The 13,203-nt window shown below is 51.4% G+C and overlaps 4 protein-coding genes across 4 annotated transcripts; 3 read left to right on the top strand and 1 right to left on the bottom strand.

Moving 5' to 3' along the window:
- Positions 1-86: 86 nt before the first annotated feature.
- On the top strand, positions 87-860 carry PHYSODRAFT_521927 (hypothetical protein; the record flags this gene model as incomplete). The annotated part of the gene is made up of 3 exons (XM_009536647.1): positions 87-169; positions 236-331; positions 455-860. The coding sequence occupies 3 exons, from the start codon at positions 87-89 to the stop codon at positions 858-860; spliced, it is 585 nt and encodes a 194-aa protein (XP_009534942.1).
- Positions 861-1,972: 1,112 nt separating this feature from the next.
- PHYSODRAFT_338768 (hypothetical protein) lies at positions 1,973-4,050 on the bottom strand (the record flags this gene model as incomplete). Its single annotated transcript, XM_009536646.1, has 3 exons — positions 1,973-2,299; positions 2,757-2,854; positions 2,946-4,050. 3 exons carry the CDS (start codon positions 4,048-4,050, stop codon positions 1,973-1,975), a joined length of 1,530 nt encoding a protein of 509 aa, XP_009534941.1.
- Positions 4,051-6,566: 2,516 nt separating this feature from the next.
- On the top strand, positions 6,567-6,932 carry PHYSODRAFT_305365 (hypothetical protein; the record flags this gene model as incomplete). The annotated part of the gene is made up of 1 exon (XM_009536645.1): positions 6,567-6,932. One exon carries the CDS (start codon positions 6,567-6,569, stop codon positions 6,930-6,932), a length of 366 nt encoding a protein of 121 aa, XP_009534940.1.
- A 12-nt stretch (positions 6,933-6,944) lies between these two features.
- PHYSODRAFT_522424 (hypothetical protein) lies at positions 6,945-7,100 on the top strand (the record flags this gene model as incomplete). The annotated part of the gene is made up of 1 exon (XM_009536644.1): positions 6,945-7,100. A coding segment is annotated over one exon (156 nt), but the record flags the coding sequence as incomplete, so codon positions are not given.
- Positions 7,101-13,203: the final 6,103 nt, after the last annotated feature.

Here is a 13,203-nt window from a genome sequence, read left to right as displayed (position 1 = left end):
GCCTCCAGCTTCCCATTGCCAAACTCCCTCCCTGCACGCATCCGTGCAGATAAACTTCCCCCATACAGTACAAATCCCCTCTAACTATGCCTCGGGGACGGAAGTACGCGCCGCACCTCGTGACCATCTCCGAGACCGCCACCATGTCGGTGAGCAAGGAGAAGGAGCAGTCCCCCATTGCCCAGTCGCACCGAAACTCGCCCCACACTCGCCGCACTCGCTCCAAAGACGCGAGGATCGAGCGCTCGCACTCCGCGCCGCCTGAAGCGGAGCCCTCCGACCGAAGTCTTCCTACTACAGCGTCGAGACGCTTCCGGTCGCAGTCGGCCAAGTGCCTGTCGACTACCAACCTCCACCTCACCCAGCCCACGACAACTGAGACCCAACCGGCGTCACCCGCCTCGAACGACCAGGAACCTACTCCCAAGCCGGAACCTCACAGGCCCGCGAGCAGCAGCAACAAATACGGACGCTCGAGTCTCCACAACGCCGTCCGGAAGGGCGACAAGAAGGCCATCAGAAAGCTGCTCGAGACGGAACCGGAGCTGCTCTACAAGGCCGACAGTCGGGGCAACCACCCCCTGCACTACGCCGCCAGTCCCAACGTCCCGGACGGAGCAACGGTCGTGTACATGCTGCTGAAGGCCGGCGCGGCCGTGAACGCCCTGAACGACCGACACCAGACGCCGCTGCTGATCTCCGTCATCTCGAACGACGACGACAACGACCGCGTGTCCAGAGTGCTGCTGTACCACCACGCCAAGCCCATGATTAAAGTCACGGACGACCTCATGCTGGCGCAGTACGCCACCTCACGGGGGCTACACAAGATTGCGGCTGCCATCCGAGAGTACATGTGAGCGCGGGAAGTTTTTGCTGCGAGTGGAAGCAGCTACGTGACTAGATAGACGGATAGATTGGATGTTGTGTGACGTAGTGATTGGAGAAAGTTGCTGTAGAATTAAGTTAACGAAATGCAAGTTTGAAATCCCCCACTCGATCGAAGAGTGATGCGGAAGAGTTAACCTTAAAACGTCGTACTGGATGTGCATAGTTAAATACTTCCTCCGGGCGGAAATAATTGCAAATGTGGTAAAAACAGTACAATCCTGGTAAAAAGAGTGCATGTACACGAGAAAAAGCAAAATTCACATATTGAGATCCAAGGTAACTCTGCAATTTCTTAGTGACAGACGCATGTAGCGCCTTGAAAGAAAGCGCTGAGTCTTGTAATAACCGCCGTGGTGCTCTTCGCTGTTAGATGATACCTACTTAGGCTTGAATGTTAAGCTTTTCGCAATTTGCTGATGCCTCGAGCCGGTCTTATGCACCAACAAGAAAGTTTTAAGTACGACATCGACGCAAGCTGTCCGCTCCCTTTTGATCGTATCTCGGGCATTTTTCATGTTTTTTGAGTGATTAAAGAAGGAGAGCCAATTGCAGCTCATGGCGCGTCAAATGCAACAATCCGCGGTCCAATTGCGTACCTAGAAAAAAAGTTATCGTCCGACAAAAAAGTCATTGCAATTATTTCCACCCAGAGGAAGTATGCTGCGGTGGCATTCTGTCTTAGTCGTAGACAGTTTTCCACTCTGCGTACTGCACACGCAGCTGCAAACTGGAAAATCCTCGACAAAGTGAAGTTATCTGGGGCCTGTAGTGGCGTTTGAGCTGTGTGCTTCTTGAACTTTGGAGGTTCCTCCCTCGAGTTGAACAAATGCCAGTTTGCAGGTTGTGGGCAACTTGTCGCCCTCCAGGTACTCCATCAATATGTTGGTGGATTTACAGGTGTCATATATGCTGGTATCGATCGTCAATGAACATAGCGCTCGTGTCGCGGAATCTGAATTCATTCTTTGCGTTGACGATATCGATCACCGCTGAAGCGTAGCATGAGGACGGATACCTTTTTGCCAACGTTGAATGGGGGCCCGACCTTGACGAAAACCACCCCATTGGACTTGTTCAGGATTTAGCGCGCGTCCCAAACACGCGGAGACGCAGTGTCCACCGCCTCCAAGTAGTACTCTGGTTTGCAAATAATGACTCGAACAGGAGGCAGGCCCCTCAACGAGGTTTGAGAGAGCTGCTCAACTTTCGCCCACGCACTCTGGAGCGCTTCGCTGGTATTGTGCAGTTGGCAGCAGAGAGACGCGAGATCGTCTTTGATCCACGAGGAGGCCTTGCTGGGTTCATTGGACAGGTTCTGGGTCACGTCCAGCTCAACGAATACGGGCAACTCGGTTATCATGAACTCGTGGTGTGGCATCTCTTCTCTGGGTTCACACACGTTATTTGACTTTAACAGGGAAAACAACGCATCAACGTTGATTCAGGCCACAGCAGCGAATAGAGCAAGCCCTTCACGAAGTGTCTGGAGTCGCTTGGATCGTTCATTCGGACTCAACTCCTCGCCTCTAGTATTGTGGTCGGTTCACCTAACATCTTTTACGAATTTGATGGTTCAGAGAGCCACGCAAACCTAAAGCTGTAGTCATAGCCTGCAACACAGTATGCAACAAGAAGAAGCGTTAGCCCTGCGTTTCTTCCCCACTTCCTTGAGTTGCTGACCCATGTGCTGCAGTGAGCTCTGGACGTTATAGAATAGCCAAAAGACGAGGCACATTTGCACGAAGTCGACTTGCTTTTCCAGAACAAAGGCGATATGTTTAATTGGTGACAGCTCCAGCATACGTCGGAGCATAAAGACCAAGAGGAAAAAACGAGACCATTTGGAGAATGCAGTAAAGCAACACATTCTGCAGCGTCTGGAAGAGCTGGTGGTGGTCCATGCTGTCATAGATAGCGTAGTAGTCGCGGTTGGGCAGGTAGAACGTAGCAACGAGGTAAATAGCTAAAGGGGGTCACACATACATTAGTACAAATCCATGCTGTTGCTCCTACCCAACATAATCTTCTCTGAAAAAAAAATATCATGTACTTACAGAAGATGAGCGGGATCATGGCTTCGACGTAGTTGAGAAGCAGCAAAAATTCAGCCATGCACAACAGTCTCCGCACCTTGAGTGTGTAGCTAGCTTCAATCACAGCGTTTGGTGATCTTCGCCCAACAGCAACAGCTCCGTGATCGGCGGGATGGATTCGAGCAAACCCAAAGATCTTCCTACCCGACTGGGAATAATCTATAATGCGGTTTTTGCTAGCCACATCCACGATATCGATACTAGGTCCGTTCGTGTACTCTCCCGCTGCCTGGTCCAATAGAATACTCGCGCGCTCCAGCGTAGTTGGCATGCGAATTCCTAGACTGATATGGCCCACTTCCCCACGATAACTACGCCACGCGTGCGCCTTGTCCAGCTGGCGCTCAAGTTCCAGCAACTCTTTTCGCGCGATAGCCACATCCCGTAATGATATCGCCATTGTAACCACATCCAGCATCATGATACCCGTCGTGGTCCAGGTCGAGGGCGACCGCTGCATACAATACGCCACAAAGAGGGATCCGAACACGTCGGCGTTAAATACAACTAGCCCTGGCGTCTCGTCGCCGAGATGCTGGACTGCCCGAGAGAAGAGCTTCCTCATCAGCACTTTAATGACCGGGAGGAGCAGTACCAAGGCGATTTGGCTGTTAGTAGATAGCGTGGAGAAGACGTAGAAGTATGGCGGGTAGACGAACACGAGCAGGATATCGCACAACCAAAGCTTCACCATCCCGATGAACATCATCACTGCGCCAACGGTTTCTCGGAGTATCTTTGCCCATTGAACCCCCAAGCACACGAGGGTCAGCACAGTCCACACTGGCACAATGGTCAGCGTTGTGAACGGAAGAGGGAACCCAACGGTCAGTATGAGGCCGTACAGAATGCCAACACACACACCCGACACTAGGAACGTATCCCTGAAAAGTTTCCTTGGTGGGTATGGTAGTACCGGGATTCCCTTACGAAATTGGTGGAGGGCGAGCAACGTCATGACCAGGTACGCGTAGAATTCGCGCAATAGGAAGAGTTTGTTGGAGTGGATACCCTCCGACGGAGGCGAAAGAGGCAACAAGTCGATGAAGAGAGTGACGCTAGGCATGGCAACGGGGTCGCCAACACCACGACAACTGCACGCGTAGAGCTCGCCAACCGCTCGTACTTGGCCAAGTCTTGCACTCTCCCCGCTGAATAGCTGCCGTGCTGCTTGACTTGCGTTGACTTCCAGAAGCTGAGAAAAAGGTGGCATGTGGACCCCATCACGCAGCAAGAGGCCGTCAACTCTAGCAAAAATAGTGTCCTTGGCAGCGAACATTGTGGGGACGGATGACAGAATTAGCCAGGTGAATCGCGTTTGATATTTTCGTGTCGAGCCCAGATGAAAAGTGACAGCACATTATGAATAAAATATTCCTGATTGCTTTTAGAGTGTCCCCACCGGTAAAGCTAAACCCAAAGCTAAATCTGAGTAAACCTACCCGCTTCATGTATGGCAGGTCGAATTTGGCATCAGCTACAGTGCCTACAGTAATTAGTCTGGGCTCAAAATTAGTCTGGCTTCAAAATTAGTCTGGGCCAGACTAATTCGTGTCGAGCAAAAATTGACGTCTTCATTATTAGTCTGGCTAAAAATGTTCATAATTAGTCTGTCGTGGTGACCACGATTCTAGTCAATCTCTACCTACTTTACGGCAATGCTTTTTGAAAAAGCACTTTTCTCTACAAGCTACAAGCAGATCTCGAGCAAGGTTCGTTTCATTACTGTGTATAATTACTGCCAAGTCGTGTCTTGCATCTTCGCCGTTGAGGTAAATTACCGGGTAGATGCTGCGGCTGCGAAGCAGCCGCAGGAGATGACCGTGGATCGTTAAAAAAAAAAAAACTAAAACAGGGGTTATCCCAAAAACCTCCTATCCCAGCCTTCGCGGAGCCCTAGTCGTGGCTTTAAGGAGAAATAAAGACTAAAGCATCGCAGATGCTGCATCGCTAACGGTTAGGGAAGGCTATTCAATGGGTTCGATGCCATGTTCACTCAGGTATCATATTTTCTAGATATCAGGTTCTGTGTGTGCGAGATCTGGTAAATTGGCTGCTGTCATGAAAATGTTTGCCGTTGTATGCTACTACAGTAGTCCATCCGCTTTAATCATTCACTTTACTTCACTCCATCCGGTTCGATATATGTTATTGATTCATACCGGTTCAAACTGCCCACGCATATAAACCTTTTGGAGGGCCCAATGCGGCAGGGGTCATACCGGTTTCAGGAAATGTACCAGTTGGGTGTCAAGAGGGGTAATATTTTGACTTGACGTACCACGGGTATAATCCGATTTGGTCTGCGATAGCAGCACTAACGTTGCTTCCTATCCCAGTATAAATATAGGTAAACTATAAAAAATATTTGAAAATACGTATAAACATACCATTTCACAAAAATAATATTTTTTCTTACTAGAAAACGGATATTTTTAGATATTCATAATTAGTCTGAATTCAAAATTAGTCTGTCACTGTTGGGGCCAGACTAATAATCGTGGGCAATGAAAAATCTGCTATTCAGATTACTGTAGCTGTAAAAGGTGCATGGTAAAGTGTCTTGGATTTCGTATGACCCTGAAGTCCGGATGCTATTTCCAATGCCAAATTTGGCAGCAGATTTAGCGGTGGCCAAATCACCCATACAAAAACCAAGTCATTGTTTCAGATGGCTAAATCACCACTGCACAAAGTTATTGTGGGTAGGGAACCGAGGTTTAGCATTGGGATTTAGCTTTACTGGTGCGGACACTCTAACTGCTAGTAGGTACTAATCAAATTGGCGATCACGCATACTTAAGTGCCACATATTAACCCTTTCGTGGCAGAAGGGCGCAAAAGACGACCTTTAAGTATGTTTGCAAAACACGGTAGTATTATTGTGAGAACCGGCTAAAACTCCCATCTGTAGCAACCCCTGATTAGATTTTAACCACTTAATTAATCAGAGTACAAATCAGGGCTGAAATCGATCGTGGTCTAGATGCATCGCTTGGCTGCGCGATTACCCAGTAAAAGGTGGGCATTCTGCTCCAAACGCGGCTATACCGACTTGACTTCCATAAAACGATTGCCTAATCTGCACAGCCACTTACGTATGCATCGCAGGACGCGATCGATTTAGGAGACGATATTTGCGTCTTCGCATACTGTACTGGGTATGCAGCCCTATTTTTGTGCTCGTGACACATTTATTTTTGTGTTGTTTTTGGAAGAGTTCCAGTGCGCCCTTAAAGTATTTGCAGCTGTTTTACGCACCCTGACCTACCTTATTTTGTTTCATCCAATCACATGAAATGTGCACAGAGCTTCTCGCGGTAATTTATTTTATTTTTTCATGGCGAGCAAGGACTGCCTAATACCAGCGCATCCCCTATTTTAGCAACGCCGAAGACTCGAGTACCTCTCTAACAGATTAGATTCAATTCTGAAAAATTGATGTTTCATTATACTATGCTAGCTTGAAAACCTATTGCGCGAAGGGCGAACCGCGATGGCCGCAATGAGGCATTACTCAAGGACGGAAATGCGTGGCAAGCGGAAGCACGAAGGCCCGCCCGGGCGAGTGCCGCGAAGATCATGGAGCAGGGCGTCGAGCTCGTCGGCCCGGCTCGAGTCGTGGGCGGCGAGGGCAGTACCATGACATCAGCTTCAGGTACGCGTGATGCTGTTGTGGGCGTGTGGAGCTATGCGTGGACACTGACCTTAGGATGTGTATGTGTGGTCGGGGTAGGAACGGCACAAGCTGGAGGAGGCGGCGGTGGAAGTGCCGCTAGTGTTGGAGTTTGTGGAGATGACGATGGAGATAACGTGGGGTTTGGATTGAATGGGCTTGTTGGCGGAAAGGATGGTTTGCTTGGTAGAGATATGGGTAATCCACCAAACCCAAAAGGCAGACTTACAGAAAATGGTCGTCCAGTCCTGGATGGTACAACCCGTGCCTGATCACCACCGGCGCTTCTACAAGATGTGTATCTTGATCGATTGGTAGCGTTTACTCCTGAGAAGGAGGTTTGGATGAAGTCGAAGGTGTACAAAACGACTGGATCAGCCTATATAATTGGTCGCATGTGCAGACGACCTAGGAAAGGGAAATTCGCGTCACTGTTTTAGGTTCGGTGGTTGGATACGCAGTTTCAGTCGGCGGTGGAGCACCTCGCAGTGGGTTTGATTCAAAACGGCATTGAGCATTATCGAGCTTTGGTGCAGTTGAAGAACAATCCAGCGTGGGTGGGGTTGGTCCAGCCAGAAACAACCGACGATATTGGCATCGACGATCCTATAGATTCAGACATTTGTGAGGAGTATGAGTTCGAGCCCGAGCCCACCACCAGCTTGGAAGAAGTGGAGACAATCCGGAACATGCGTTTTGACCACGATGGACGTGTCGACGCCCCCCCCCCAATCTTTTCGAACACCCTGACGGATCAACAGCAACCTTCTTGCGCCCGGAATGTATTCGAGGATTCAGCTAGCGCCTCATTCTTTGCCTATCTACCGTTGTATTTCTGGCGCCAAGTGCTGTACCAGACCAACGAGTACGCTGTATCAAAGGGCATTCAAACAACACGACCTTTCACGCTGCAGGAGCGGATGACATTTCTCGGTATCCTTTTCTTTATGGCCCTAAACGATAAAGGTGAATACTCGAATTATTGGGGAGCCCAACCTGAAGACTTGATATTTGGTGGAAGTACTACTGCGTTGGATGGGGTCATGAGCCTCAGCCGATTCAGACTGCTGCGGAGATGTCTGAGCTTCAATGCCAACCCCACCACGTTGCATATTGACGCTGCAGCCCGAATTCGGCCTTTACTAAATGTGCTCAAAGTGACCGGACAAAAGTACATAGTCGTCGAGCGTGATGTTGCGTTAGACGAGGCAAGTATGGCGTGTCGCTCTCGCCAAGGGCGGCATCTCGTTGTGTTCAACCCCATGAAGCCTACTGGAAAGTATCATTTCCGGCTATATGCTGTATGTTGCTCTTCTACGTGGATTGCTTTTAACTACACGCTTCACTGTAATAGAAGCAGTATTACTGATCGTCTCAGTGGAGTTATAAGCGAACAAGAAGCCCGGGGTCTAGCAGAGGAGATCAAAAGCGTGCTAACGATCCGACAGATTGTACTAGAAGTCATTCGACCCTTGGTTGGTAGTAACCGAGTTGTCAATATGGACAACTATTATACATCGGTACAGCTTCTCCAAGAGCTTCGACTCAAGGGGCTGTTCGGCCGAGGGACGATTCGGGCCAAAAGCAAGCATTTTCCAGGTCATACAATTCTTGACAAAGATCACGATGATTGTGTGCGAGGAGACCTGCGGCAGGCTGTGTCCAGTGAACACAACATGATTGCCGTTTCGTGGTGCGATGGAAACATCGTGGATATGGTTTCAAATGCTGATGCATCTACGGTATCATCCGTAACGCGTACGGTTGGTAACGAGAGTGCTGAATTTCCAGCTCCAAGTTGTGTTCGCCAATACAACAAAAATATGCAGGGCGTCGACCGACTCGACCAGATAAGAGAGAGGTTTTCTATCGATGACGGACATCCTTCAAGCGCTGGCACAAGAAACTGGCGTTAGCGCTGATTGATATTGCTAGAGCAAATGCATATCTGACCAGAAGACTCGTGAAGCGGAATTCGACTACTCGTGACTCGCATAAAGCCTTCATGACATATCTGACCAGAAGACTCGTGAAGCGGAATTCGACTACTCGTGACTCGAATAGAGCCTTCATGACAGAATTGGTGGGTGAGCTGATAAATGGGAAGTGGGAAGCGAGGGCCGCATGTTCTATGGTAGTAGAGAGTCGCAAGGTGCGGATGTGAATCAAGATCGAATGTCGGTTCCAGTCCGCTCAGATCGAAAGGAAGTAGACCACGTGCTGCAGTGCACATCAGTGGCATCAAAGCAGATTCACGCGAAACAAAACCGTAAGAAGCGCCGCTGTATCGTGTGTCGATGGGAGGACCGTTACCCCACCGAAGTATCTGATTACTGCCTGACCCATGATGTCTGCCTGTGCCGAGTCGTTCACGCGCAAACGGCATCACACAGTGCAAACGGCCATTTGGAATCCGACGCGGACACGCTTGCGGAGCTTGATTCAGTGTGTGCACGCGTACAACAGACGCCGCCAAAGATCCGAACTGTGGTCGCCGTGACCTCAATAGGCGGCTACGCGGTGGAGGACCGTGACGCAAAAAGAGCTGTATTTGAAAACCTACGATAGGAATCGCACACAGTGCAAACGGCCATTTGGAATCCGACGCGGACACGCTTGCGGAGCTTGATTCTGTGAGTGCACGCGTACAACAGACGCCGCCAAAGATCCGAACTGTGGTCGCCGTGACCTCAATAGGCGGCTACGCGGTGGAGGACCGTGACGCAAAAAGAGCTGTATTTGAAAACCTACGATAGGAATCGCACACAGTGCAAACGGCCATTTGGAATCCGACGCGGACACGCTTGCGGAGCTTGATTCTGTGAGTGCACGCGTACAACAGACGCCGCCAAAGATCCGAACTGTGGTCGCCGTGACCTCAATAGGCGGCTACGCGGTGGAGGACCGTGACGCAAAAAGAGCTGTATTTGAAAACCTACGATAGGAATCGCACACAGTGCAAACGGCCATTTGGAATCCGACGCGGACACGCTTGCGGAGCTTGATTCTGTGAGTGCACGCGTACAACAGACGCCGCCAAAGATCCGAACTGTGGTCGCCGTGACCTCAATAGGCGGCTACGCGGTGGAGGACCGTGACGCAAAAAGAGCTGTATTTGAAAACCTACGATAGGAATCGCACACAGTGCAAACGGCCATTTGGAATCCGACGCGGACACGCTTGCGGAGCTTGCTTCTGTGAGTGCACGCGTACAACAGACGCCGCCAAAGATCCGAACTGTGGTCGCCGTGACCTCAATAGGCGGCTACGCGGTGGAGGACCGTGACGCAAAAAGAGCTGTATTTGAAAACCTACGATAGGAATCGCACACAGTGCAAACGGCCATTTGGAATCCGACGCGGACACGCTTGCGGAGCTTGATTCTGTGAGTGCACGCGTACAACAGACGCCGCCAAAGATCCGAACTGTGGTCGCCGTGACCTCAATAGGCGGCTACGCGGTGGAGGACCGTGACGCAAAAAGAGCTGTATTTGAAAACCTACGATAGGAATCGCACACAGTGCAAACGGCCATTTGGAATCCGACGCGGACACGCTTGCGGAGCTTGGTTCTGTGAGTGCACGCGTACAACAGACGCCGCCAAAGATCCGAACTGTGGTCGCCGTGACCTCAATAGGCGGCTACGCGGTGGAGGACCGTGACGCAAAAAGAGCTGTATTTGAAAACCTACGATAGGAATCGCACACAGTGCAAACGGCCATTTGGAATCCGACGCGGACACGCTTGCGGAGCTTGATTCTGTGAGTGCACGCGTACAACAGACGCCGCCAAAGCTCCGAACTGTGGTCGCCGTGACCTCAATAGGCGGCTACGCGGTGGAGGACCGTGACGCAAAAAGAGCTGTATTTGAAAACCTACGATAGGAATCGCACACAGTGCAAACGGCCATTTGGAATCCGACGCGGACACGCTTGCGGAGCTTGGTTCTGTGTGTGCACGCGTACAACAGACGCCGCCAAAGATCCGAACTGTGGTCGCCGTGACCTCAATAGGCGGCTACGCGGTGGAGGACCGTGACGCAAAAAGAGCTGTATTTGAAAACCTACGATAGGAATCGCACACAGTGCAAACGGCCATTTGGAATCCGACGCGGACACGCTTGCGGAGCTTGGTTCTGTGAGTGCACGCGTACAACAGACGCCGCCAAAGCTCCGAACTGTGGTCGCCGTGACCTCAATAGGCGGCTACGCGGTGGAGGACCGTGACGCAAAAAGAGCTGTATTTGAAAACCTACGATAGGAATCGCACACAGTGCAAACGGCCATTTGGAATCCGACGCGGACACGCTTGCGGAGCTTGATTCTGTGAGTGCACGCGTACAACAGACGCCGCCAAAGCTCTGAACTGTGGTCGCCGTGACCTCAATAGGCGGCTACGCGGTGGAGGACCGTGACGCAAAAAGAGCTGTATTTGAAAACCTACGATAGGAATCGCACACAGTGCAAACGGCCATTTGGAATCCGACGCGGACACGCTTGCGGAGCTTGGTTCTGTGAGTGCACGCGTACAACAGACGCCGCCAAAGCTCCGAACTGTGGTCGCCGTGACCTCAATAGGCGGCTACGCGGTGGAGGACCGTGACGCAAAAAGAGCTGTATTTGAAAACCTACGATAGGAATCGCACACAGTGCAAACGGCCATTTGGAATCCGACGCGGACACGCTTGCGGAGCTTGATTCTGTGAGTGCACGCGTACAACAGACGCCGCCAAAGCTCTGAACTGTGGTCGCCGTGACCTCAATAGGCGGCTACGCGGTGGAGGACCGTGACGCAAAAAGAGCTGTATTTGAAAACCTACGATAGGAATCGCACACAGTGCAAACGGCCATTTGGAATCCGACGCGGACACGCTTGCGGAGCTTGGTTCTGTGAGTGCACGCGTACAACAGACGCCGCCAAAGCTCCGAACTGTGGTCGCCGTGACCTCAATAGGCGGCTACGCGGTGGAGGACCGTGACGCAAAAAGAGCTGTATTTGAAAACCTACGATAGGAATCGCACACAGTGCAAACGGCCATTTGGAATCCGACGCGGACACGCTTGCGGAGCTTGATTCTGTGAGTGCACGCGTACAACAGACGCCGCCAAAGATCCGAACTGTGGTCGCCGTGACCTCAATAGGCGGCTACGCGGTGGAGGACCGTGACGCAAAAAGAGCTGTATTTGAAAACCTACGATAGGAATCGCACACAGTGCAAACGGCCATTTGGAATCCGACGCGGACACGCTTGCGGAGCTTGATTCTGTGAGTGCACGCGTACAACAGACGCCGCCAAAGCTCCGAACTGTGGTCGCCGTGACCTCAATAGGCGGCTACGCGGTGGAGGACCGTGACGCAAAAAGAGCTGTATTTGAAAACCTACGATAGGAATCGCACACAGTGCAAACGGCCATTTGGAATCCGACGCGGACACGCTTGCGGAGCTTGGTTCTGTGTGTGCACGCGTACAACAGACGCCGCCAAAGCTCTGAACTGTGGTCGCCGTGACCTCAATAGGCGGCTACGCGGTGGAGGACCGTGACGCAAAAAGAGCTGTATTTGAAAACCTACGATAGGAATCGCACACAGTGCAAACGGCCATTTGGAATCCGACGCGGACACGCTTGCGGAGCTTGGTTCTGTGAGTGCACGCGTACAACAGACGCCGCCAAAGCTCCGAACTGTGGTCGCCGTGACCTCAATAGGCGGCTACGCGGTGGAGGACCGTGACGCAAAAAGAGCTGTATTTGAAAACCTACGATAGGAATCGCACACAGTGCAAACGGCCATTTGGAATCCGACGCGGACACGCTTGCGGAGCTTGGTTCTGTGTGTGCACGCGTACAACAGACGCCGCCAAAGCTCTGAACTGTGGTCGCCGTGACCTCAATAGGCGGCTACGCGGTGGAGGACCGTGACGCAAAAAGAGCTGTATTTGAAAACCTACGATAGGAATCGCACACAGTGCAAACGGCCATTTGGAATCCGACGCGGACACGCTTGCGGAGCTTGATTCTGTGAGTGCACGCGTACAACAGACGCCGCCAAAGCTCCGAACTGTGGTCGCCGTGACCTCAATAGGCGGCTACGCGGTGGAGGACCGTGACGCAAAAAGAGCTGTATTTGAAAACCTACGATAGGAATCGCACACAGTGCAAACGGCCATTTGGAATCCGACGCGGACACGCTTGCGGAGCTTGGTTCTGTGTGTGCACGCGTACAACAGACGCCGCCAAAGCTCTGAACTGTGGTCGCCGTGACCTCAATAGGCGGCTACGCGGTGGAGGACCGTGACGCAAAAAGAGCTGTATTTGAAAACCTACGATAGGAATCGCACACAGTGCAAACGGCCATTTGGAATCCGACGCGGACACGCTTGCGGAGCTTGGTTCTGTGAGTGCACGCGTACAACAGACGCCGCCAAAGCTCCGAACTGTGGTCGCCGTGACCTCAATAGGCGGCTACGCGGTGGAGGACCGTGACGCAAAAAGAGCTGTATTTGAAAACCTACGATAGGAATCGCACACAGTGCAAACGGCCATT

The sequence above is a fragment of the Phytophthora sojae genome (assembly GCF_000149755.1).
Source record: "Phytophthora sojae unplaced genomic scaffold PHYSOscaffold_9, whole genome shotgun sequence".
NCBI classification, from domain to species: domain Eukaryota; phylum Oomycota; class Peronosporomycetes; order Peronosporales; family Peronosporaceae; genus Phytophthora; species Phytophthora sojae.
This window is presented reverse-complemented; position numbering and strand designations above follow the sequence as displayed.